This window comes from Varroa jacobsoni, unplaced genomic scaffold (assembly GCF_002532875.2).
Source record: "Varroa jacobsoni isolate VJ856 unplaced genomic scaffold, vjacob_1.0 scaffold_789, whole genome shotgun sequence".
Classification (NCBI taxonomy): Eukaryota; Metazoa; Arthropoda; class Arachnida; order Mesostigmata; family Varroidae; genus Varroa; species Varroa jacobsoni.
The window spans coordinates 253,008-280,812 of NW_019213691.1; the positions used below are offsets into that span (position 1 = coordinate 253,008).

At 41.1% G+C, this 27,805-nt stretch overlaps 1 protein-coding gene across 1 annotated transcript in view; it reads left to right on the forward strand.

Annotated features, from left to right (window-relative positions):
• LOC111263764 (adenylate cyclase type 3) overlaps positions 1–27,805 on the forward strand; it is a 169,298-nt gene that overhangs the window by 108,089 nt on the left and 33,404 nt on the right. Inside the window, exon 2 of the mRNA XM_022839149.2 lies at positions 11,282–11,409. Coding sequence (XP_022694884.1) covers positions 11,282–11,409 — 128 coding nt within the window. The remainder of the gene's footprint in view (positions 1–11,281; positions 11,410–27,805) is intronic.

A 27,805-nucleotide genomic window follows, 5' to 3' on the forward strand; every position in this document is an offset into this window, starting at 1 on the left:
AGAAATAGGGAACTTGTATATATAGGAAAATATAAAGAAATTCTTAAATCTAAGTGACAAGTTTAAATATTCAACATGGTTTTATTATCGGGTCTCCGTATGAATTCGCGCCAATTTTCCGCATATCCTCGATAAACCACTACTTCTTGTCCAAGAGCTCTTACCAGCTGAGGAGGTATTATTTGAAGTCAAGCCCAACGCGTTGGCGTGTTTATAATACCATCCTTCCTGAAAACCACATTCATGCTCTTGGTATCTGGCCTCTGTTGGTTTTTAACTAAGTGTGTTCAAAAAGAAAGCAGCAATAAAATATCTTGCGTTTTCCACTCTTTAGAGAATACCTGTTAGACTTCTACGGGAGAAAAAAGTGGATATGAGGCCCGCGTTAATCATGCATTTCCAAAAAATAACCCTTACATTTTGAGTCAAGTCACTAGTATCATTAGATAGGTATCTTAGGGTCATTGTTTTTATGAAAAGGAAAGGAGGCTTCTGACACTCTTCTTAGTGCACTACGAACAGCGGGAAGTATATGCCCAGCGCAGGATGAACAGCTAGAAATCGCTCGAGTCCTGATAGAAAATTCCGTATTAACCAGTGAAAATTCTACACTATATACGCCACTACCGAAAAAAAATGTATCATATCTATTAAGTTTGATTGTGGTAAATTTGAAAATCAAGGTAATAATCCTGTGTTTTCAATCGCTCAGCATACTCATGCTACCACCGCGTTCCCTAGGTTAATTATTTAGGTTACTCCCCTTCGGTCATCCAGTCCACTAGCGCCAAAAGGCATGATTTAAAAGGGTTAACTGCCAATGTACGGATACATGGTTAGTTCGCAAAACTATCGTCCTCTCAATGCAATGTTTAAAGTAAAGAACGGGTATTGATTTTCATGATGAAAGAACACCTAAAAAATATTTTGCTGTTTTTACCCCACTCACTATCTGGTAATGCTGTATGTGCACTGACTGCCCAGTGGGCTGGCACAAGATGAGATGGGCTGTCAACCCTTGACTAGCATTTCCTTTCTGCCTCAGTTGCTGTCTATGTGCCCGTGTTTAAGGGCGGGGTATTCGTCTGTCTTCCCATTTCGCCCTATCCGTACGCTGTACAGCATTTGCATGGACTGCAGAAATGAGATTCCAACGGCCGACATCCGACAGAATCTGATAATGTCGATGATGACCCCGGAACTGCACGGCACGCACTGAACGCGTATACGTGCTTAAATACATGACCAGCGTTTGTTCATCTACTTGCGGACGGCTCCTTTATAATATCGACTAAATATGTATATTATTCGTTCTTGCGTGACAGTTGTGCCTTTCGCATATGCACCCATGCACACACGCATATACATATATGGCCGTAGAGGCGGTTTGCTGTTAAGGAGCTGAGCATCTCAAAAGCTGAAAGAGCTATGCACTTTGGTATCCCCGTTCACTTCTCATCGTCGTCGAAGCGGGAGACCTAGTTAGTGCTTTTCGGTTTCCTCCCTTTTACCTGACGCGCCCCGCCACTTCAGTGAAGTCACGTTGCAGCGAGTGCCTTTCAGTGATGCAGTATTTCCTACGTGTCATACATATACGTGATGGATATTACGTTCTAACAACAGTTCGCAGAAGCGCATAGTCTCATCGTCCTATAGCTACATAAACGACCTCTCTACTGGCGTCCATTACCAGCGCTCAAAAATCGCTTGACAGATTCCCTCATTTGCTTTTGCTGTTCCTCTTTTTTCTGCTGTTTGTCCTGTGTTTTCACTGACGACGAGCAACGTTTTTACTGACGCTGCTTATTTGATCACATTGTACGCTAATTAATACGAAAGGCTAATATTTCAAGGATTCTTTAATGCTTATCTATGCGTTTGCAGTCATATTACGGGTCATGATATGATTAGCTTTCAGTGGTTTTACGTTATCCTTGGCGATCTACAGATTTCATATTGTTTTTGAAAGCATTTGGTTTTAACAAGTTTGTGTTTAAAGGTGCTTAGGAAATTGTACAATATTCTGCACAATTCAAGAACTAGCATAAACTCTAGTCAAAGCAAGAATCACTGATTCAAGCCCTTCTACCAACATTTGCTGTATAACATATGTGTTTAAGTAAAGAAACTGACAAGCGCTATGTCAGATCACACACAGTTATGTAATAAAGCAGTCAATATCAGCCAACAGGTATTTTATTTTAGCAAATTGTTGTGTGAGGGCTTTTACTGTTGATACTGTTAGAAGGAGAACTAACTTTAGATAAAGATCAACCAACATTTGAATCCCTCACACTTATTCTCAAGGGCTGGGCACTCATTAAGTCAGCTCATATGGAAAAACTTTGCATAGTGTATTTTATGTCAGTGAAGAGTCACAAATGTCAGAACTACCGTAATATTCAAGCAAGAGAACTAAAGCGCCGCATGTATACAACTTCTCAGAAAAAAAAACCACATGTTTACTTGTTGTTGGTGTTGCTTAATAAGCTGAGAAAAGTCCGCGCGATCAACACAACGAGTCCTAGAGCTATGTTCCACACCTACAAGCCACCCTTCATAGAAGCCACGAGCGCTTACTGCTCCTGCTCCTGCTGCTGCTGCTACAGTTTTTCTTCTCCCACTCAACATTCCTAACACTGGTCTTCTCTGCCTGTGAAAATACACTCGACAAAAGTTTTTCTTGGATTTGGCTTTGCGCCAACAGCAAGTTAGATATGGCCACCGTACGCTACATTTCTGCCACTAAAAGCAAATGCTACAACATGGTTTATTCGCTACGAAGGCGAGAAATGCTGTGTAAAGGAAGGATAGGTGTGTGTTAGACGTGAATTAGTTTAGCGCGGTGGGAGAAAGAGCATTTGCTCGTAAAATGTTTACGGAAAAGTGCGAAAAATAACAGTCGCAGCAGTGGCAGTAGACAAGGCACAGCAGTCCATAGTTGTCTGGAAACAAATTACATTTCGTCCGTAAGCTATTTATAGGACTGTTGAAATCGTGGCATGTCCGCTTGGCAACTCATTCGTCCAAGAGACAGGACACAGGAGTAGGCTCAAGCCCGCCACGAAACGGGCTCTTGCCAGCTACTCGGCAATATGATAGATTTGAGAAGCGCGTACGTACAGATAATTTTTACATTAAGTTTTAACTTGCAGAAGGTACAATGACAAAACAATGATAAAAATCGTTCTTCTGTTCGTTCGCTAACTTGTATATTACTTCGGCCCGTTTCTGTTTCTGCAGGTGCGGCCTTTTTTATACGTATGTTATTAGATCTCGAGGAAGTTTGCTTTTACATGCGTCTTACATGAGAAAATCTCGTCAGATATTTCACGGCTTTCGTATCTTATCGAAAATGTAAAGCAAATAATTATGTCGCTTAATTCACCACCCACCGATTAATTGGTCCAAATATATCTCGATTTCGCTTGGTATTACGTGAGTCTCGATTCTTTTATCTTCTATTGCTCAATATCAAATTTTTCCTTGACAGACCTTCTTTCGCTGAAATGGCCACGACGCTGACAATGATGCTTATGAGGATAACGATCATTTTAGTAGTTACGTACGTTAGCACGTCAAGTGAAATTTCGATACCGATATTTTTGTTACTTTAGGAATCGGCCCAGTTTACGGCGGTACAAGGGGTCGCAAGTAGTTCCTCGGCCTTGTCACTCAAAGGTCGACAATGACGCTCTGCTGTTTTCCATGACAGGTTTGTTGTTTGACGAGCTGACTTTTGTTTGGCTCCAGGAATAACTAGTGGACTCATGCCTGTGAGCGCAAACAGCCCGCCAGAGTTTCCCTCATTACAATACACTGATTTGTATATATGTAATGCAAAACAGGCCTCGACGTACTCCTCCTATCGTCTCTTTACTATTTAGTTCCTATTTACCGCTCATACGGTAACACTATTTCCACGGGGAAGGTTTGCGCTTCACTTATCGTTCAAGAAGTGCTAGTTGCCTTACAGTCTAGTCATTCTTTTAAAGAAATAACCTTCAAACACAAATGGCCTTTGGTGTAAATTAAGTTACCCAAAATGGAAATCGTCTGCCCCTCGAAGTGTTCAAACTCTACGTTTATCTCGAAAAGACGAAAATAAAATAGCAAGAAATTGCTTGGAGCAGTTTACGAGGAAATAAAGGACAAGATGGAGGCATGACAACGACACCAAATGAAAAAATGCGAAGACGGTCAAAGAAGGAACGCGTCTGGAGGACTAAAAAATCCTCGTATAAATCGGCAGACTGAAAGTGCACAGGGGAACGTACCGCAAAACGGAATTCGGTTTCGTCAGGGTGAACAATTGTTTGCATTCGTGTGGAAACCAACAGAACTCTCCGATTCTTAGTCGAATTTGGTCAATCTTTCGACATTGAACGTGCATTCCAGCACACTTGAGTCCCCACATTTTACACTCTCACAATGGCGAAGTAGGTGCCATTGACTTCCACATGGTGACTGAAGTCGTCAGTGACCACGGAGGGCGCTATGCCATGTCTTTGCGTTATTTTAACTTAGAGAAAAAGGAAACAGTACTGGTCCTGCAACGACCAGGATTAGGCAAGTTCTAGATGGGCAGCGAAAAGAAGAGCGAAAAAGGGACACGGATGAGCAGGGCGGATGGATAGAGAGAAGCTTAGCTAGTCTCGTCAACGTATCCTGGCTGTTGCTTCTCCTCTAGTGGTCCGTCGTAATACCTTGAGTGGCTAGGTATAAATGCTGGGCCAGAAAACCAACAGAAGCTAAGCTACTACTAGCTGCACTCCACACAGAGCACGCCTAGCTCCGCTTACCAACCATCTCACACTGTCGTTCAGCCCCGCTACTCTATAACATACAGAGCTGCCGAGTCATCTGTTACTGCTGGCCCAGTGAAGTCTATCTCTATGGGAGCAGTTCAGTTTACCGGACGGTCTAGCCCTTTTTGCAATGGCCGTTGACGTCCCTACAGCCGTCCTTGAAGCTCGCAGGCTAGTGGATCTTTGCTGGCTAATCGAGGTTACTAATAGTAATAATGGTAGCGCTCATCCATCCTACGGAAATGCGGCAGCCGTCGGTCTTCCGGTTCGCCCTTGACGGCTTCCGACAGGCGCGGCTGTAGGCAGAGTGTAACTCTGGCTGTCTATCTTTATCTGCAGACCCTGCGGGGCACGCATGCTAGCTTTTCTGTCTACCTGCCTGTTGGGCACGCACGACGCAAAGACGAGGACGGACGACGACACTTGTACTATAGTATTATGTTATGTGGCATGAAGATGCACGACAGTACACAGCAGGAGGCTATGGTAGGGGAAGTGCAAACCGCGGCCACTAACCCCGAACTGTTACTGGTGCGTCTGCGACCTGCAGCAACGACAAGAGGAAACTCAAGCTATAGCTAGCGAAACAGCAGAATCCTTCGTCGTGTCATCGCTGCAGAATGCAACTAATGCAAGGAACAAAGGATAGTATTGAAAGAAGCCAATCATTCCATATGTTTTTCCAAGAAAAGAGAAATTGAGACCGTGATTTCGTTACTACCTAAATGGTTTGACTCGGAAATAAAGAGTTTCATGTAAGCTGCCTCTTATATTAGTTTGTATAGTATTATGGTCATGTCTAGATCCGTGTATATCTCATTGTAGGAATCTTTATACATTAAGTCGATGTGGGTGATTCTCATAAAATGCTGACGTGTGTGTTAGCTAATGGTGTTACCGTTCAGAATCGTCAATGCTGTCGCTGTGACATCTGCTCCTGCTGCTACCGGAATTACCGTAGAACGAGCAACCATTTCCACATGGCTGGCTCACTTGACGTAGTGGCAGGCATCAGGGGCTAGCTCATACCTCAGCCTAAAACAATGCTGTACCATTGCTCGATTAACACTTGCGCGCGGCAATAACGGTAGAAGTACGTTCCTGGAAGTCAGCTATTGTTCTAAAGTGGTAGCAAAAGAAGCTTTGTAGAATTTCTTCGAGGGAAAAGTTGGCAAAAGACTAAAACGACGCACATTAGTGACAATGGACAGCCTTTTCGGCTCATATCATGTTCAACGTCCATTTCATATTCAGTTGCATTGTAACTCAATGCTCTATTTGTAAGTGTCGTCACAACGGAAAAAGATTGTTACCTCCTTTCCTAGTATGCCCGAGATTCATACAACCTCTGCTCAGTTCACGCTAAAACAGAAAAAAAAAAGCTTAGAACACATTAAACTAGTAACCTAAATTTGTCTAAGATTTGGTCACCAAGCCCTCGGTAGCTAGATTGGATTTGAAGTCATTCATAACATTTCCGTTTCGACCTTGGCTTTGTCTGGCGCCTAATGTTAATCTCTGTCATTGAGAGCTGTCTCAATATGATGGATGGCCGATTAAGATGTTTATTGAGCTTGACAATTGTATCTTCAAGTCTATATAATTAAACGTCAGGGTAAGTTCAGTCAGATAATATAAAATGGGTATCTTCGTGGAGCCCTTCAGGCGCTCGTTTTCCTGGAGGGATACTTGTTAGGTACGCCTAGAGAGAATTTTAAATTCTTCCTTATTGTCCAGGGTCGTCTGTATACTCCTCTCGATCATTCCATCCTTGAGTTTTTTCCTCCACATCGCTACTCACTACGGCAGATAAGGGAACAATCGTAATTTTAGTTGTGCGTTTTACGTGCCATCCGTGCACGAAAGAGCACGCAGCTCTTGAATGAGGAACGAGGTGCAAGAGCTTCCGCGTCCTAATTTGCAAGGAGACTGCACGTTTTACCGACCCGTACCGCTCTGATTAATTTAGGCCATGATGCTATCTCCAAAGAAGTGAAAGGAATTTAAGAACGACGTCAACCTCTAGCTTTTTTCTTAGGAATTTTCGTTGCTGTGCATAACATTGCATGCACGCATGTATGAGTTCTAATCGCAAAGAAAAGAACAAATGTGCGACATGAACAACACAGTCTAATGGCGTCCGGTACAGAGTTTACAATAGATATTGCCTAATTTAAAGTTGGAGTCTCCGGCCTTATTTGTATAGAAAATACACTTCGATGGCGGAAAATACGTTCATTATCAATATGAGTGTAGATATGTTTTGGTTCCAAATGCATCCCACTGATGTAAACATTCAAGTTACGAAACAAAGCAGAAAATATCATTGGGAAAAACGATTATATCAAACCTTGCAACGAAATAAAAAATATTTGAAGGGGAGTCGCTGGCACCAAGGACCTTAAACTTCCAAAGAATTCGTCCAATTCCAGCCAATTTGTAGGCTGTTAAGAGCTTATTTAATTTAAATAATATAGGTGAAAGAGTAAAAACCTTTCGGCTTTGAACAAATCGTGCATGCGAGTGCGCAACCATAGAAAGTGAGCCCTTAATAATATAAAAGTGCAGGCCATCGGGCAGAATTGCGATCTGGTTTGTCTCGCTACATGTCACGTGATGCGAAACCCCACTATGTGTTCAATGTAAATGCTAATAGATGATTATTTTCGAATATCTATTAACAAAGTAAGGCCACTGAGGTCTAACAATCCTCTTAACGATGTCGAATGGCTCTGCGGATACGCCCTTCTAGGTTAGCCACCTTCTGCGTATACGTATATGCTCTTTCAAAATTTCTATAAAATTACATATTTGTAGATAATCAAACGTCTTTTTTTTTTTTTTTTTAATCAAAACTATCAATGGAATAGCTGCCTAGCGAAAAAGTCCTATGTGAATTTGGTTTGCTTGTGCTGTAAGAGGAAAGCCATAAACTCTATTTCATGCTATCCAACATCATACTAAAGCTTTATATTGGCAACCCTTTGAGGTGGACAGTTCTTTTACTATATAAGGATTGCCAAGTCGGATAAACTATTCTTAAGGAAGGTCGAGAGAGTCAAGTATAAGAAGGTGAGCTTGGGGCGACGACGGTTATTCGGTTTTGATGTTACAGCCTACATCCTGACCGAATTACCTGGACAGAATTTTTTTATATTAACCATTTTATATTTATGGTTCTCTGACGAAATCTGTACTCAAGGTTTTGGCTGAAACTCGTTCTTCAGCAGTCCTAGGCAGTGATATTTATCAAATGATTCGCTCGATTCAAAACCCTACGCTCCATAGGACAGCAATGACTCAAACATAGCTCTTAAAGCTTGAGGTTAAAATTATTCTCGTTTCAGGCATACGAGACCCGGGTTAGACTGGAAAGCTCATCGAACGACCCAATAAACTAAAAGCTACGAATAGATTTTCTAAAAATAAAACTCTCGAAGTTGTCCGTCTCGTTACATTAAACACTCATACATACTCTACGTTCTTTGTTCTAAATATCCTTAAGCTCTGTCATAAATCCAACTCTTATATAGGCCCTTTAACGGCTTCTCATGCCTTACAGTTGATCATATACTATGTACCATATTTAGTTAGACACATGGTATCAGGCTCGAAAGGAGCCCACATCGTTCGACAGGTCAATCGCTGCAACACTGACTCCAGGTAGTCGCTCGTTGAACGAGAGCTTCCTTCGCGACTATTGGGTGGAGTTGCCATTTAGGTGGGGTTACTTTTAGCAAGAGTACGGCCCGACGATGATAGTAATTGCTTCAAATACTGAAGAAGCTGCTGTTCATGTAGAACAGTGGAGCCGATTCCGGCAGGACTTTGATAATGATCCATGAGGACCCAAACTCACTCTCTCTCTAGGTCGCTATTGCTGGCAGCTGTTAACGTCGGTAATGTTATTTATTTTTTTTTGGCAACGTCAATATCGAGTGCAGTGGCAGAATATGCAACACACAAGGATATAGAACTATACATGTCTTCTAGCGACACCGAATTGCCACGTGCTAGATTGTACAGCCATCTAAATGAGAGGCTACCTTCAATCTTTGCCGAACATCGCACTGCTCTGTAGCATACAGCCGTGGCGGAAGTTTACCTGAAAGATTAGAGAAAATCGAATAAGAACATGTCAGCGGCATATTAACCAATGAATATCAAAATAGACATGTAAAGATAAGCTGCGTTTCCTATTAAGCTTCAGCCCGTTTCGACAATGTGATAGAAGTCATAGAATACTATTTTTTTTTATATAGTATGTCTATCTAGCTATACAATTTTCAGAGATGACTTTAGATTTCAATACCTGCAAGAGCAATGCAGTAGCTATAATCACAATCTGGCAATACGGTGCAATTGTTTCAATGAAGTTTACAAACTTCATTATGACAGTCATCCATCATCGAATTAATACGGCTGAATCAATATAATTCGGCAATTGACATAGTCCTTCTAGAAACGCCTTGCTCAAGCTTCGGACGCCACAGCGCCTGCTACCCGGCCACAAACTATAATAATTTTACTTCTGTCAACCGAGCAGCGCTCTTCTATGCATACCCTTTTACGCAACAAGACTATTTTCCTTAAATTATTCCCAACGAATCTACATATATATATATATTCTTTTATATAAAGATTTATATATACAATATTAAAAAACGTTTATCATAATGTTTCTGGTCAATTTGTTATTAATATAATTTAAGTTAGTGCAAGTTCCGTCTCCGGGAAATGTCCACTTCCCTTAGCAACAGGCAATGGTCACCTTGGCATCGGTCAGCCACACCTGGCAAAATCGTTTAAGCGTCCTTGATCCCTGTCGTTATTCTCAAACAGACTGTGTCGGTTGGATGAATGTATTAGATATTACTCACTGATATATTAGGCGGAAAAATTGTACAGCGTAGATTGTCCTGTAGTTGTGTAGAGCGACGTAAGCGGTTTTGCATCAGCAAATTGGACCCGAGTTGGCCGTCTCCGATAATAATAATAATAATACCAAGATTTCTGATTAGTCATCCAACATTGAAGGAATATAAATTAGAATTTTTTCTACATAATCTCAAAGAACTACGATTTTACGCACTCATCATTAAAATGGTTGATTTGCTATGTTAAAAACCGATGCGTATTTGGGATAGACATGCTACACCTATATGAGGGTATCATGCGAGACAATTCAGAACCCTATCGCCGACGTTTTCGTTTAAATCATCAGTCTTCCATTTTTTGCTGTTTAGCTCCTACTACAATAGTACTGCTGCCTAAAGCTCGTGTTGCCACGATAACCACTTTTTCTGTTATTACGACCTATGCAGCATGTTCCTAAGCTAATGCTGACCGGCTAATACATGAAAAGCAACTACGCGGCTCCCAGTTTGTTATATACAATATAGTACATTTATAGTAGTTAATTAACATTTATTATATATGTAAGTATAGTGTAACAGCCCAAGCCGAGCCGATGTCACCTCTTTCAACCTTAAAACCTAACCTCGATGCTGAAAGCGCATGCAGTTTTGTAGAGAATTCACGACAGTCATGTTTGCAAAGAGATGTGCTCGCTCTAAGAACACCTATTCCGAGAACAATCGTGTATTTATAGCTTGGCCAACTATCGTGACAAAGATTTTTATTCAACTAACCTCGGAAGACAAACGCTTTTTTGGACAAGTCAAGCTCCACCTCTACGTCTCTTCTAATCTTCCCCTTCTAAATACTGTCAATGGACGTCAAACCGTGGAGAATTATTATGAACAAATATTCGTGTCTTATATATTAAACAACAAGTGTAGATTAAAAACCTCGCTATCATAATAATATATCGATAAAGTAACGATCTCAGTGCCGTCCGTCATCCTACGCGACGGCCATCCGAGGTCGAAGATACATTGCACATTACCATTGACAGCTTCGAATACAACCAGCGCAACCTGGATTCAGCCGCTAAGCGTCTCTGAAATAAACTCATATGTAGGTTTGCTTTGAACCAAAAACAAGTATTTACGTATTTGTGTCTAAAACCAGTACTTATATTTTGCTAAGTTATACTCCCCGCGCTAAAGTTCTGTGCCTACAGTTTTTATATTAAGGAAGAAAATCCGCAGAATTAACTATGAAGCCATAAGCATTGTTTGCGTGCAAAACTAAATAAACCTTTCCTATTTATTACTCTGATAGGAGCACGAGTAAAGAACAAAATATACACATAATCGGCTGGAAAAATGTTGATCATGTACTTGAGAAAAATGATTCTATTTCCTAAAAGAGAAAACACCATTTTTTTCTCGATTGGTATAAAAAAACCTAACCAAATCAACGTTAGCTGCTAACACGGGAGCATCTCATTAGCTAACCTCGATAGTTCCCATTTGGTATTTTATATCAAAACAGAGATAACATTTCTGTAGAAGGGCATGAACTCTCTATTAACTTCACTTTCTTCCATGTGATCTCTTTGCTTCCAGAAATATCATCAACTTCGGATCAAGATTCTCGGGGATTGCTATTACTGTATCTCAGGTGCACCCGAGCAAAGACGTGACCATGCGGTGCTTTGCGTGCATATGGGCCTAAGCATGGTTGAAGCTATCAAGTAAGAGACATCATCTTGTTGTCATTTTGAGGGGTAATCACAACTTTTATATTTCTTTTCCGATCAAACAATAAAGCTTGATTCCTTCAGGCTACCCAAATCCAGCTGTGCATTGTGATAGTATGTTGAATTAAAGTATTCGTTATCTTTAAGTGGGATTTTTTTCAGTTATTGCTGAAGTACCATATAGCTAGTTAGAAAAAATGTCTAACTAAGTTCGAGAACCGAAATACTCTCCGTTTAATCCTGAAGCATGACACCCGGGGTGTCTGTGTCTACAAAAAGAACGATATTCTCCTGCAAGGCAAATAGCTTGTTTTTTTTTTTGAGATTCTTATACACTTCATCGTCTTGAAACTCCTGAGGAACATTAAGTACTACGGGCGAATACACATCGGTCCCTGGGATTGGCTTATCGACTTTACTTTTCGAGGAGCATGGAGTTCGTCTATAGCATGTTATAGCAGGTTCTGGAAACCGACAGCATATACTTCTCTATGTAATTTTTTCGTGCCCATGCATATATATATGTAGACAAGATGGCCAAACGTTTCATTACGAGTTCCGTTGAGAAAATGAGCAAATGGCAAAAAATCGAAAAGCTACGGAGAAAATTGACTCATAAAAATTTATTATTAACAATACTTATAATGAGGTAAACAACGAGGACATGCGTGATGATACACAGTATCTCGCTTCCACACATCACCCTACCATTCTATTAGCGAAATGATTATTATTGATTAATTGACGGACACAACGGGCATACATGCTATATTAGTTTTCCGCAGTATTTTAATAATATGCTAATACAGGATAACGGTCGCACCATAACCGGCCAAATAGTGACAAAACCTTATTGGCACAATTTGAAGCCATTATTAAATGCTCGATACAAATTAAATTGTTTTTTAGGGCCACGCTTGTGTTTTTCAGAAATATATGCCGGGATCCAGGCGATTGGGTGTTGCAGGCCTGGTGCCAGGAGTTCAATTTGCCTAGTCAATCTTTCTTGAGGAACACGCCTTATCGCTTATGAAGATATTCACTTCGGTTTACCCGAAATATTATTTTCTGAGCATTCATGGCACAACGTATTTTTGCGAAATCTCAAGAAATGGTGGCTGAATATGGGAGTCTGAAGTCCAACTCCGTTTAATTCTGCAGACAACCGTGATTGCTTTTTCATTGCGTATTGTTGAAAATACTAAACTGTACTTGATACTACTGCTATAACTATCTAAAGACTTATACATTTTGTCAATGTCGATGTCCTACGAAGTCTTCTTTAAGGCTGAACTCTCCAACATTGCTTCCTGTGCTTGAAGCGTAATGTCGAATTTCGTCAGTGTACACCGCGCATATTGAAGTCTTGTATCTCGAGGAGCTGCGACGCTGCTTAGCACAAACTCATTTTTTATTCTTTATTTGAATGTTCGTTGTTAAAGGTTCCAGCCTCGCTCATTCGCATTGGAATATACAATGCTTTCGGTATCTGTCTAATGTGCAGCTTAGAACGTGCGCTGGAGAACCTGCATTATCTCAGGTAGATTTTAGGTAATACCATAGCATCTGAAAGCTGCGACACTTTTCCAACAAATACCGTGGCGGTTCCTGTCGACCCAAGATCAAATTATACTCATAATGCTTATATCGATATGATTGTTATATTATACTTAACTCGAATTAAACATAATTTTCAATTAAAATCTGTCCGAACTCATGCTATCTCAATTTGGAGCATCGAGCACTTATCATGTGATATTTCCAGCTAAATATGGTGTTGATGACGTACCCTCGTTATGCCAAAGTGGATTTTTTTTTATGTTGCATTATCTTTTCTTCTGAATATATACAAATTACTAAATACTTCTCTTCTGCACTTCCTTCTGTTCTGGATTAGATCAAACGTATTCTGGTCGTTTATAACTATGCGTTAAGCATTATGTATGCTACCAGAAGGCTGTCAGCTGATGACATTAGAACCTAGCGCAAACGATGTATTTCGTATTAACAAATAATGCTGCTCCGTGACACTTGGCTCTCGTTGCCTGACCACTACAATAGGATTCCCGCTTTTTTCACGTCAGGACGCTTATGAGATTATAGTTTGTCACGCTTTTGCAGCGGAGGGTGCCTGAAGCAAGTGTAAGCGTCTATGCTATGAAAGGGCGGTCGTTGTAAATGATACTGATGTCATCGTTCCCGACGTCGTTCCACCGATTCAAGCGGACATTACGGTAGCATCACGGATCATCTTTTTAGAAGATCTTTTTTTTTTTTTCTTTTTTTTTTCTTTTTTTTTAAAAGAAGCATTTTTACAATAACCGTTTCGTTAGAAAATGACACTCTGCCGTTTCATTGTATTCACCCATAAGTTTTATTTACCGCATGCCAATTGCATCAACTGTATTTTTGTGCAAGACCGAAATGCATCGTACCGGTATGATAACGAGAAGTAAATATGCATATCTCCGCTGGAAAATGCTAACGTGTAATATCGAAAGATACACACTAACTGGCATAATTAATAGATAACGCTTTTTCGACAACGTCCGTTATTACGGTATTGGCCGCTTGGGAATTTTACACACTTTTAATACAAACCCGTTTGCTACACTGTGGCTGACGACCGGACGTTTAGAAATTTTCGAACTTGTCCATTCTCTGTCTGTTGATACGTTACTGGCCAGAGTTCTGGGCAGACTATACGAGGCTCTGAGCTAAAACGGCGGTGTGTGGTGCGCATTGGACGCGACGATTACTACATTTCGAACCGATTGGCACTAGAATAGTTTTCGCAAATAGGAAAAGGGGATTTTGATGTCCAGGCAGCGATGCAAATGATATGCAATGCCAGCTGACTAAGCCTAATTATCTCAAAGGCCTTCAACAGAATGTTGACGCAAAACCATGCTTCTCCGTAACATTTATATACGTATCTGAACTCAGTACAACTTTACGTGTCAGCCTTTTGACAAAAACAATCCTGGATTGTTTAACTCGTAACATATTTCCGAGCAGCAGTATTGACCAACGGAAATATAAGCTATAGACAATTCTATAATAGTAACTCTTGGTGACGGTGACACGATCGAATTTTCCGCAGGGCTAAAGGTAAGTGTAAGAAAATTACGTATATGAAAATAAGTTAATCGCAATCAACGCGCAGCCGATCGTAATCCAAACGACCATACGCTTGTAGAGAACACGCAACTTCTATAACTTGGCCATAGCGTACAAAACTTCTACCTAACGACATCATAAGAAAACGGTTCATGCTATCACCATGCACAGAATAATTCCATTTCGCGCACAATTACAGAACATGATTGAATTATGCGTTTTATCTAAGTATTACGTCGAGTTGCAGTTTACCCCCCGCCTTAAACTCCACTTCTCCCTTTCTTATTGTGCTGTACGTTCTATGGATGGCCGCCAAGGTCGATCCTAATAAAACAAATGTTCCGAGTCTTAGGCTCGATCCCGCCGTTAACCATCACATTTCATCACTGACGCTATCATCCAAGGCTGGCGCCCAACAGACTGTGTCCGCTTCAGAGACAGCTCAATAACAAGTGTCTAGCCTCTTTGTAGCCTAAATGTAATTAGTATACACGTCTAGGCACAGAATGGCTTTCCCTTTCCTTTCCTTTTCGTTATTATTCGTGCTTATCGTACTCGTGCCTGCGTGCCTGCCTGCCTGCCTGCCTGCCTGCCTGTGTTCCATCCATCCGCTGCGCCTGTTGCCGCCGTCGCGTCCTGTTACCGCTAATAGAGAATTGACACATCAAGTTAATGGACGCTAATGGTGCCTCTCCGATCGGTAATATTTTGGCAAGCATTACCGCCATGAAGGCATGCAAAACAAGGTAGGCTATTTATGATGCAGATAGCGTAATGGTAAAGACCAGGTGAGAAGAGATGAAGACGCCGCTTATCTCCTCGAACCGTGGCCACGAGGTGTTTGCCACGAGACTCGACGTGAAAGGATACACGTTAGGATGACGTGCAAGACAAACTGATTGCATGGCAGCCAATTCACAAGCGAAAAGGATGGCGTGAGCAGTTGTCGTTCTGTTTTCACTAGAGCGGAACCCGTTGGCAACGCGCCTCTATTTGTATCCAGGCAATATAATCGGAATCGGTTTTGCCATGATACACGCATAAATCTAAAAATAAAAGTCCTTGACGTGCTGAGATAGTATTGTACGTAATACGAGTTTATAAGTGCAGACGTAATCTACGCGTCCTTTCGGCAGAAACAAATTTCTAGTAAGCCGTAATGCTGCTTTCCGTTGCGGGTTCACGAAGTTGAATTTCGAAAGCATCAAATACATTCAAGATATAAATGGATACATATGTAGAACGTGTATTAATTTACGACTTGCAGCAAATGGCAGAGAAGTAAATGTCGCTTATGAAGTTCGTATACCTGAAAAAGTAAAATTACTGCTCATTTCATTGCTACCGATGCATCATGTCTTCGCATTTGGCTAATATTCATAGACGCGCGCGCGCGCGCGATCTATACTTGTCCATTGACGATGATGCACTTTTTGCAGCCAATTTGGAAGTCCGTGCAAAATAGATCGGATGTAATGAACCATCATGATTGGCCGTCCGAACTGCATATAACGGTGATATATCTAACTATTAACAGGATTTTTCATAGATGTTTGGACTTTGCGACATAAAATGTAGAATTGAAACACTATGGCAAAGTAACAATGTCTCAAGGAACATACACTTTGGTTTCATTATGACAAAAGTGTACCGAAAATCTGTCTATTCGTATCCGATCAAGCGTCATGTTTATCAATAAGAGGATATAATAATAATTGACTATGGCATATATGAAGGGCATAGTAGTGTTATGTCAACTACTAGCGGATGTTTCTTTCGAATGTGAAACCCATTTTTGTAAAGGGTGTTGTTTATGATTATTCATTGTTGTCTACTTATGGGCGCAAATGAAATCGTTCTCACCTTGCGATTGAAACAAAAATCATATCATTGGAATCTGCTTGCCTAGACGCAAGACAGATCACAAAATAAAAAAGAGCAGACGCTTGTTTTTCAAATACACATTTCTTTCATCATCGTCAGTATACTACAAACAGTAATTTTCAGTGGTTTATATAGGCTGTTCCACTTCGAGAGGTCGAGAACGTAGCGATTGTTCGATAAGGCACCAATGTGGTAGGAAATTACTTGTTTCGTATTGCCCTTACCCTAAATTGCCTCGTTTTCTTGGCTGTCCTATTTCGCGATGTACTAGAATAAATGTACTTAAACTTCTCGTGTACATTAGTCTCACAGGATGGTGGACCATGGAGTTCGACAGGTCTGTAGGCCCTGTGCTTTAGACAAACTTGTTCGCATAAAGACGTATGGAATGATGAGCACGCAATTTGCTGTGTACACAGTCGAGCTTCGTTAGAGAAAATCACTTTTCATAGTATTGATGAAAAGAGAGCTCCTTGAAATACCTTTTCAGAGCCAAGCCTTAAGACAAAGAGCTATTTGAACATGTCCTAGATATCCGACTCTTTCATATACGTCACATAAGTATAATTCCTACATAGTTTTCTTTTTTTTTTTTAATTTTAAAAAAGGAGATAAACGAAAACGTTACAATTGTTCCTGTCATCCATCTAGTTGGGATGTCATAATGCAGAGGGCCGCGTCTAGTAAATCCACCCTTTTTTTAGATTATTATGCCTAAGCCGATATCGTTGGAATAGTAGCAAAACAGCGACATTGGCGATGGTGAAGGAACCAGTTTGGAGGACATGGTGCGAACTCTTTCTTTTGGCCCATGGACCTTCTCAAACATAGTTGCCTCCTAGAAAAGCTCGTCGTACGCTTTCCCACGTTTGTTCTATGACAGGCCAGGCGAGGTTCGATAGGAATTTCACGCGGGCGGGAGTGTAGTCCTTACACAGGCGAACCCCTACATGTACTGCGGGCAATGAAACTCACAATTAGAGGAGACCTTTTGCTGGTCGGGTTAAGGCCCGAATTTAGGCAGTATGCCTAAATTCGGGCCTTAACCCTTATGTAAGAAGGGCCATGTAGGAAAGAGTAAATTAGTACAGTTGAATTTCGCATTCACGTCAAAACAGCAGACGAACTGCGCGCACATCGGCGCTTTTCGGAACTATGGGGCGCTAGGTAAGAACATGTGCCCTATCCATTACAAAGGTCCATATCAGTGTACTTTTCATCTGCTATTTGTGGTTGCCGAATACGTGCGAAAGTTCCAAAGTTTGCCCCAACACAAAACAATACTTTCATTTCTCTTTTGGCTTCCATGACTACGGGCTGCTTATCTAAACTATAAGCCGACAAAGCGACCCTTCACTAGTATAAAGTAATATAGATGTGCATTAGAATACGTTTGTTGTTTATATTATGCACGAATCTAGGTCACATACAGTGGATATTTATCTTGTTTAACTTAATACAGTATTATATGGGTCTGCGATTTTGACATGAACCTATAATGAGTACGTATTTAATTACTGTTAAACATTCATAAGCAGACGTTCCAGGAACTTCCCTCTATTGCTACTAGATAGATAGCTTTTTGATTGTAAATGTCTACTAGATTTGTTTGATGTCCGTGCAAATCAATAGAAAAATTCATCTCGTTTTTATATGTGTCTATATGATTAGAGTGATGTGATGGGTTTAAGTGAGGCAGTTTGGGGTAGTATACGAAAAGGCAATGTATAAATTTTATCTAACTTAATGGAACTTTACATATAAAGCGAAGCGTCCGACGTCACTTGCCTCAATATGTGTTCATTATGTAATAGCTTGTTATGTGAATTGATATTTTTTCATCATGCATTTGTGACGTTATAAATAACCATTGATTGATCAAGTTCTGTTTTATGTCTTGTACCGCCGTTGGGCATTCTATCACCAGACGGCATAAAACGAATTCTGTCTATGCTCGGGTTCGAATCCCAGATCGGAACGTGTCCCTAAGGGCAAATATGTTACCCACCAAGCTATGACGGGCACCTCAGCTTCCGTACGGCACAGTGATAACAGAGAAATACCCTTCGACACTAAATGCTGCTTCGAAAGAAATATACCTCCTGTTACACAGATCAGACGGATCTGCACAAGGTACAATACGTGCATTTTTTTCAATCTCACTTTCCAAAAGGTCCATTATTAAGCCGTTATTGCAATATTTTTACGGGTTTAAATCTTCACTCAGTAATATCTACTTTTAAAAGTTATTTATATTTTCTGCAGCCCTTGTAAGGCTGTAGTTGTAGGACAGAGAAGGTCAAAAGTAGAGATTTCCCTTGAAACCGAACCGGCTATTCCACGAACGAAAAGGAAATCGTTCATACTAATATAAACTCCTTTGAGCATTTATTATGAAAAAAAAAATGGCCACGGACTACATACAATAATTTTACTCATTTTTGATGAGAAAAACGGAGAATGAATTTTATCTAGCGTTCAAGTCTAAGCTAAGCAGATCCAGCTCGAGGGGCATTGTACTGATTGTATCTTTCAGGAAAGGAGTTCTGGAGTGGAGATGTTTGCAACCGTTGACACAGAGATCATAGCTAGACCATCTGCGACGCGGAACGAACAATTCTAACTATTACGCATTTTGCGGATGGCATAAGCGGCCAGACATTGCAAATATTTAATTGTTCGCTGTTACGTTCCGAGAATATACACGACCGCTAAGTTGACCTATTTGTTAAGATGATTGAGGCCCACTCAGGTCGAGCTAAACGACTCTACTTATATATCTTACTGCAAAAACAGCTCCCTATATGAAGTATGATTCGAATTGCGCCCTCATCGGGAGTAAGAACAACGTCCTTACATGGCGAGCCGGCTTACCGATAAGCCCAGCTGAACGCACCAATAGAAGAATGTGAGCAGATAGAGTATATCTTCAACACAGCTTTTTCTTCTGGGTCGCTTTTATTCAAGTAGAATTGTAACTGTTCGTCGTGCCAACTATCGGCAACGAATAAACAAGCATCTGTAGCAGAGTGCCGTAATAAGGCAGCAAAAATTCAGAGACTGCCATCTCGGAATACTTCGAAAGATGAAATGACGGTAAGGGTCCCGATACGATCATTACCAGTTTCGATTGCGGTGGCGTGCAAACAGAATGTGTAAGAATGCCGTTAAAGTCCTGAAACACATTGCTTCTCTTTGCTTCAGTAAGATTTTTTCTGTGATCTTCAAACTAATAATGCAAAGGCACGAAGCGCCTGTATAATCAAAAGAGGTTTTTTCGACTTTCCTAACCGTTCGATGTCGCCGAGTGTCTCAGACAATGGCAGCCCCTGTTTTTGAGGTTCAAAAGCGCCATTGACGCATACGCGCACGTGCACGCCGAGCCCCACAACCTTTCAGCCCACGTTTTCGGATAACAACACAGCGGATTCACGGGTATGTACGCAATCACTAGCATTATTACTTTAAATCACCTAGAACGCTCTAAAGAGCTCAAGAGCATTCGTGTGGTCCTGAGGCGATCTCTGCCCTTCATCGAAACATCTGATTAAATAGATCGACATCTCATCGGTAGCATAAAGTGTCAATATGCGAAGCATGTAGGTGATTCTTTTACAGCGAAGAAGGCTGATTGGCATAAAAAAATTTAAAAAAGAAGAACGTACAGCCAACGGCCATATGTGCACGTTGGATTCTGGTTGTACGTAGGATATTGGATACGATTTGTTTGAGCAACGATATGCTCCTTTGGATCAACCATACGCGCATAGGTGTCAAAACGTTGCCGGAGGAAGGTCATCGCAATCATTGCTGATATGGCCATATAAGCCTGGAATATCATCTTCATATTTGATAGCGATTTGAAGCGTCTACCTTAACTAACTGGTTGCGCACGGCTGGCAATCCAATGGATAAATTTTATGGTACAAGGTAACTACCTCTAGGTTGTTTAGCTTTTACCCGTCGAGTATTCCCTGGCTTTGACTAGCCAGAATACTTATAGCTGTGGTTCTGGTTCGATACGCACGAAACAATCATGATCATAATTATTGTCGACCTTCGGCATTCTACCATTATGTCGTCATTTTCCGCCTACCAAGATTACAATCCAAAAACACGCACGCGCCTTAGCAAGCTGGCCCACCTTTTTTCCATTCGCACAGTGCGCGTTAAAAATAGCCAAAGGACAGATGATGGCTGCTGTCGTCGAAGCAAAATAGCACACATTGAAACAAATCGATCGACAGAGAAAGAAGCCAAACACTGATTCAGAGTGCGTGAGTGCTTCCCGTTGACTGGAATTGCTCCAGAGCTGGATCGGCGATGTAAATACGCAAATAAGAATGTCTAGTGTACTTATATATCGGGATATTTAGTCTGTATGTGTATGCTGTGCGTGCGTAGATCGCGTGCAGCAGCCCCGTCGATGCGGGTACCGCGAGTCAACCGGCTCATAAAGTTAATATTAAATGTATTTAGGCTAATTTGGCATCACAGATTACCGATGTGGATTGTCGATTACTGCTGACACGAACGGTGATTGTTCAATTACTTCGATCAATGGCTTCTAGTAACTTGATTTGTATCATATTTTTATCTTTCAGTGAGTGATAGAAAGTTACACTAACATCGTAGTATCGGCTCGCATCGAGACGACTCAGAACGAAACATCAAATTTAATCATCAGCTAAACAATTAAACACTACTGGCAGAGTTTTCACATGATAGACTAGAGCATGAACATACACATACCCATGCACGCGTATGTTCATGCCCACCCGGCGTGGCGAAATGCCCAAGTGCTCATTAATAAATACAACAAGCACTTAAGGCCGTGTAATAAAAAAGCACTCGATTATCCATTGGAAGTGGATCTGGTTTCTGTCTTTGCATAAATAGTTTTTTACAATCTTTCAGAACTTCAAAGCACTTCGTGCTACCATAGAGACGAAGTTTTAGACCACGACCATTATACCTACGGCCATAGCTGAATCATTTACGAAGCTTTACGTAAAACATATTAATAAAAGTTTCCTCTCTTTCACTTGTACACCGATTACAAAGGCAGATGGTTCGGGTTTTGCGCTATCAGGCACTGTTTTAGTCGGTTAGCCATTCCCAGCAGTGTGTACCTAGGCCTGGCTTTAAAGTAAGGCCACTTCGTGTATTTAGGTTTAGATGCAAGTACGCTACCGCTGGAGCATCACAGAAACTAAATACATAAAAACTCTAAAAGGAAAAAACTATGGTCACTATGACGAATGCGATAACCGCAGTCTGTTTTAACTAAAGTACACTCGTATACATTTGTATAAATAAACTGTTCTGAAAGAAATCTTTCAACACTGGGAATCTGAATCTATTCGTTACAAGTTGGAACGGATCCCTTCAGAAAACATGTGGTCGGTATTGGGTAGTTTCATATGTGCAGAGTCGATGCATGTGATGCCACAGTTTAAAAAAATGCAAGCGCATAGTCAGAAAGCTTTGGCCAGGGGATATTGCTAGGGATTCTTGTCTAGTGCAGTGGCCTAAGAAAAATACTTTATTAAGTAAGATTGACTTTATTAGAACTACATGATACAGTAAACAAGAAGCGCTTCGCAGAACAGCGTTATCTGTTATGCTTCAAGGCACGGCTAACGTATTGGATAGCGGCTGAATGTTAGACGGCTCGTTAGAATCTGTGCTCGAGTATGTTTTTCGAAGTCTATGAAGGATATTCATGTTTCCATTTTTTAAGGCAGCCATTGAATACTTAGATTTCAAACGACTCTGAAGAAAAAATTTGAAAATACGCTGTATTAACAACGGTACACACTATATTTTACCTTACGCACAGGCCGCACTCGAAAGTGCGTGTAGCATATGGTTATCCCGAGACAACTAAGAAAATGTTGATTTCTGTTCAGAAGGCAAGCGTTGCTTTTTTTTAAGATCGGCAGATTATATACACGGCGATTGCTACTGCTATTGCAAATGAGTCGGAGAGCACGTGCGATCTATGGATACACAAACCCACCAGAAAAGCCGCCTAATAGGCCGGCCTTGCGGGCCCGATGGGCAGGCAAAGCTATGCTAAATGTACGCTAAACGTTTCGAAACCAAACAATGTCCTTGACAAAGATCGGCCTCCGACGTCTCCCGTGCCCGGCTCCTAGCTGGGCTGAAAATACGCCCATTTCACTTAAACTTCAGGCCAATGAAGTTACAAATGAGTCATTGTTCCGAATACAACATGGTTAGTGTCAACAAAGATGAAACAACTGATAATAAACTTGGTCTATTAATAGCATTCTAACTTTTTGCTTCAAATTTTAATTGAAATACATACGACTGCTCGATGAAGTATTTTTTCTGTTGCAGAAAAATGTCATCTTCATAAATGGAGTTTATTACGAAATTTTTTTTTCCGAAGAAATTGTTGTACCTGCTAGCGTATGGTAGATCCACAATTTCAACAGCGAGCTTCTGACAGCTACACACAAACAAATAAATAAATAAATGTTGAAGATATCGTTCATTATAAAGTGACAGCACAAAGTTCCGTAACAATTAACTGATAAGCGATATTTTGTGTGAAAGATGCAAACCATCGCATGCTAGATGAATAGGCTTAATGTCCTGGTTAACAAGGTTTGTATCAGAGACCGGAAAGGTTTTGCGTATGTCTGACTTCTTGCAACCCTAAAAAGGCTTGGATTGTGAGCGCAGCCATTAATATCAGTTGCGAGCCATCCGCTGTAATAATTCAACATTTAACGACGCCCAGAAAAACTAAGGCCCTAAATAGAGATGCTTTGCATCTGCTATGAAAGGTAGCCTATCAGTCTAAACTGTGTAGGTTTAGTGTAAAACGGATCCTGAATATTGGGCACTCAGAATGTACCTTACGCAATAGCAACGCGGACATTTAGTGCTCACAAATTTCAACCCTTCTATCAAGATAATAGCGGACTTCATGTTTATTTCTGATCTTTAGAGTGTAACTATCGTACCGTTTGTCCCTGGTAATAAAAAAACGGGGTACTAGGCAAAAGATATGGCCCGCACTTGATCGATAAGTGCTCAATGGTGCCTTTATATTTTGTGTATGTAAATAGGCTAGATCTAGGTAGATATTGTTCCAATCGCATTTTAACGCATCCTCTATATTTTGCTTAGTAACTATTGTTGAATCTAATTTTCCAGTACTCGTAATATATGTGTATATATGCATTTTGAAGGACACAAGAACCGCTGGGGTTTATAAAAAGCTTTCAATGTTTTCTAACAGCAATCAGGTTTGATACAAATTGCCTCGTATGTATCGGCATTTGTTAATGTAGGCTAATGAGGTACATTTTTGACAGGCTAACCTTGCTAGCTATGTGTTACACGAACTAGCCAAGACAAATATGAACCGCAATCATTTCCATTAAGAGGAGTAAATTACATTTCCCTTCAGTCCCCCCGACGAGAGCATCAAAGCGTTGAGAGTCTGCGACGACAGCTTGAAACTCAGTGGAACTTTTTTGGTCCAACACAACTTTGGACTAGCAGTTCTCAGTTATAAATAACAAGTTAAACACTGGAGTCGGCATCTTGCATCTGTGACGAGCTATGGACTGTTATTTAGCCAGCGTTCTGGCGTTTTGACAAAACCATTTGAAAAGCAGTAAAAGTTGACAAATTATACAGCTTTTGACTCTTTTACTAGAGACGTCGTACGTAACTTTAATTAACACTATATAGATATGCGTCATGTGATATTATCATCGTACGCCTATATGTTAGTTAGTGATTGCCAATTTAGAAAAGGATAACGTTACCAGCTTTTTTTTTTTCTTGCATAAATCACACACAAATGGATGTTAGAATTGAATTCTGTCACTGCCGTCATCATCATCCCGCAGGATGTTACTTTCTTAATGATTTTAACACAGTAGGAAATCTAAAGAGCTGAATCAAATGTGGAAGATAACAAATGGGCTTTGTGAGAGCGTTTTACGCTATTGATTCGGTACTAGTAGTAACAATAATTTTGACCTTCGTCGATTTCACTGGCACATAGCCATAACGTACAGACGCCCTGTAGCTTACAATGCGCAGCTAAACATCGTACATGATATTATTTGCACTCTGTGGAAAATTGGATCGGTGCCATTGCCCTTGTCTCCTGCTAGCGGGGCCAAACAGGATTCATTTACCTCCGGTACCGCGATTTTCATTCACAGAAAGACGAACTTCAACACCCGCGCATTCGGCGGCTAGACACCCACATTGTACCGTAATGAGCATTATGCATGCACTCATTGTGCGTATCATTAGGAGCTCATAGGACTAATTGAGGCGGCTGCCAGTCTGCTGGCGATGGAAAGAAAAGGTCAGCCGGCCACGTACAAGTACCCGTAGCCTCGCTTCGGCCTCTATCTGAACGATAAAGAAATTTTTGCGCGGCCCCTGCAGGGCGCACGAAGTACGTATCACGATCCCTAAGAAGCTGAGTGAGATATGTGAGCGCTCAAGGGCTCTTATATAATGGTCTCTTCGCTTACGTTCGTCCTCAGATCAAAGACAGCGTATAAGGCTTGCTGCTTTTTATGGTACCGTTGCCGTAACTGTAGCAATAGCATGTGTGTTGAGACAGATGTTGCTGACCCCTGAAGTTCTCCTGAAGACTGCTTGCTCTGAAATTTTGAGCAGTAGATTACAAGGAAAGCAGCTGAACTAACAGACCGAGACGACCAGATGAAGGCATCTCTAGCATCCAATCCAACGAACGATTCGCCGACGGCTGTAAGCCGACTGATTGTAGCTCTGCCTTCCGCCCTCCTCCGAGATCAGGAAAATAGGACTGACCGATAACGTCTCCGAAAATAGCGGTAGCGGCGGTGGCATCCGCTATTGGTTAATTAGCTAGCGGGACTGAATGGATAGAAAGATACGTTGCGTCCCTGTGAATAACGATGTTCGCCAACCATCCGCCTCAATACGGGTCCCAACGTTAAATCCCATTCCTTTTATTATCATTATTATTACCCCCTGCGTCCCCGACCCTAAAAATATATATATCCACTCCTTAAAAATACGATTACTGCAAAAGTTCGTTGTTGCATCGAACAGCTGCCGCAGCTACGGCCGTCGCCCCCGCTAAGAAACAGAGCGAACGGGTTAGCGACGACACCGGTACCAACAGTGATGACAATCTTTAACATAACTACCAGACACCAAGGGGGCGGCAGCGACCGGACGTCATTGGCCAACCGTCCTGTTCATCGGCATCGTGCCGTCGGCTGAACAGCTTACAGGCGTTAGCCAGCTACAGTAGCTCACACCCCTCGGTGTCGTCCGCATTTCTTTAGACGGTTGGATAAGACTTGGCCAAAATACGGTAGTATCCCCAACTAGAAAAACATCTTATCGCACCGTTGTAGTTACCGAATTCCGCAACCCAGGGAGTAGCGGTTATGAGCACGGTAACAGTGGCAACTGTTACAGACGCTATTAACGTCTGTGGAACAAATAGCAAAGGGAATAAGTGTAACCGTTAAACACCCGACTATGAGTCAATGCCATTGCAGCGTCAAACGTCCTGCCAATCTATCTCTATTCATACAATCCGAAAAAGCAGAATCTGCTGTGGCAACTCGATTCTTTCTCATGGAGGTCGAAGGTGTAGTAAAATTATTTGAAATATACTTTTTAGTTTGGCACTGTTTTCTGTAATGGGACGGAAATGGTGTCAAAAAATATCACTGATACCTCCTTTCGAATTATATTATCACTTCATTATTAAAACGATTGGCTCAAATTTACAAGATGACATTATTTTCTGGATAAACGTCGTAGAAATAAATCGCTTAAGCATCGTTTAATAGCTACGAATTTTGTTAAAAATTTTTCATAAAAGCTGTGATTTTGGTCTCAGCAACAGTAAACAACTTTCGCCCACACAATTAGGTCTCTATTAAGTTTGCGCTTCTGAGCTATGTTTGTTAAAACTGTATTCTGAACTTCGTTGCTTTTTTGGTTAAAGCGGTGCTTCGTACTGGCGCTGCACAGATCATGATCGGTCTAACATACTGAAATAACTCAGAATCTCTTATCGAACATACCCACAAACTCCAGTTAGACGGTTGCGCCGCAAAGTACTGCGTCTGCTGTATACTCCAAATGGTTCAGAAAGGCAGACGAAATTACGCCTGATTATTTTTTTTCGGGCTAATACCTATGCCGTATACACGCGTTGTATTACCAACTGTACGACGGTGCATCACGTTTTGAGTTTGTCCTTTGCTTTATTCATAAAAGTCTATCAGAGACTGCTGCATAGTAAACTTATTTTGTAATATATATATATATATATATATATGTATAGAAATTTCCAGCTGTTGCACTATCACATTCATCGTCTAAACGAATTTTGAGAATTTTATAGTTGGGGGAAGGCTTTGAAATGGGCAAGCAGAAAACTCCGATGCACGGCTGAAGAGACATCAGCTCGGAAAGTGTGACACGTTTGAAAGCAGAAGCAGTGGGCCTTGTTGTACTTGATTACTGAGTTGAATCGGATATTCCAACAGCGGAAATATTCTACAGTTCTCTGATCCGTAGCCGAACCGTGCATTGGCATCTTTGTATACAGCCTGAAGTATGATATCTTTCAAGGCTCTGTATGTCACAAAGGTTAACGGCTGTTATTATCGCCTGTTGGAGGTGCGTGCTTTGTTTTTTTCTTGTGAACAGAGAATGCGATAGCTGTTCTGCTTCGCTTTTTAATGATGAGATCTTTGAAAAATGTATAAGAGTGGACTGTACATTTCAAATTCAAGTTCTTCTGACTACGACTAAACGCAATCCGACTGGCATTTGGCTCGTTTTCAACTATAGCTTTTTCTCTTCAGAATATTGGTTTGATATACAGGAGACAGACATCGCCTCAGAAGAGGTCCGTCTGAGGTGGTAGCTGAACACTCTTTGTTTCATTGCCTGCAATTGGCACATAATGCCTCTTCTGGATTTCAGCGTTCTCTTTGTCGTTTGCAGTGAATGCTTGTTCGAGTAGACAAATCATACTTAGAATGCCCCTTACGACGATATTCTTGTGGATGTAATCGTGACCGCTTGAAATCGGTCTATATGGCACAGCGTGTTTTCTCATAACGCGCTGCTTTCTTTGATGATAGCGGTTTCTTTCTGGAAAATGGTAATTGTATTATTGTTTTGTCTTCTGTAAGGTCCAGATGCAATCTGTTGATCTGCCAGGTTGATCTACCATATAGATCGTCTTTTCCGGTATAAATTTTTTCATTAAGTCCTGCAGGTACACAAATAATCGATCAATTGCTCGTATTCTCAAGAAACGACAATCGGTCTTTTTACACTAGCCTTGATCTCATTGACA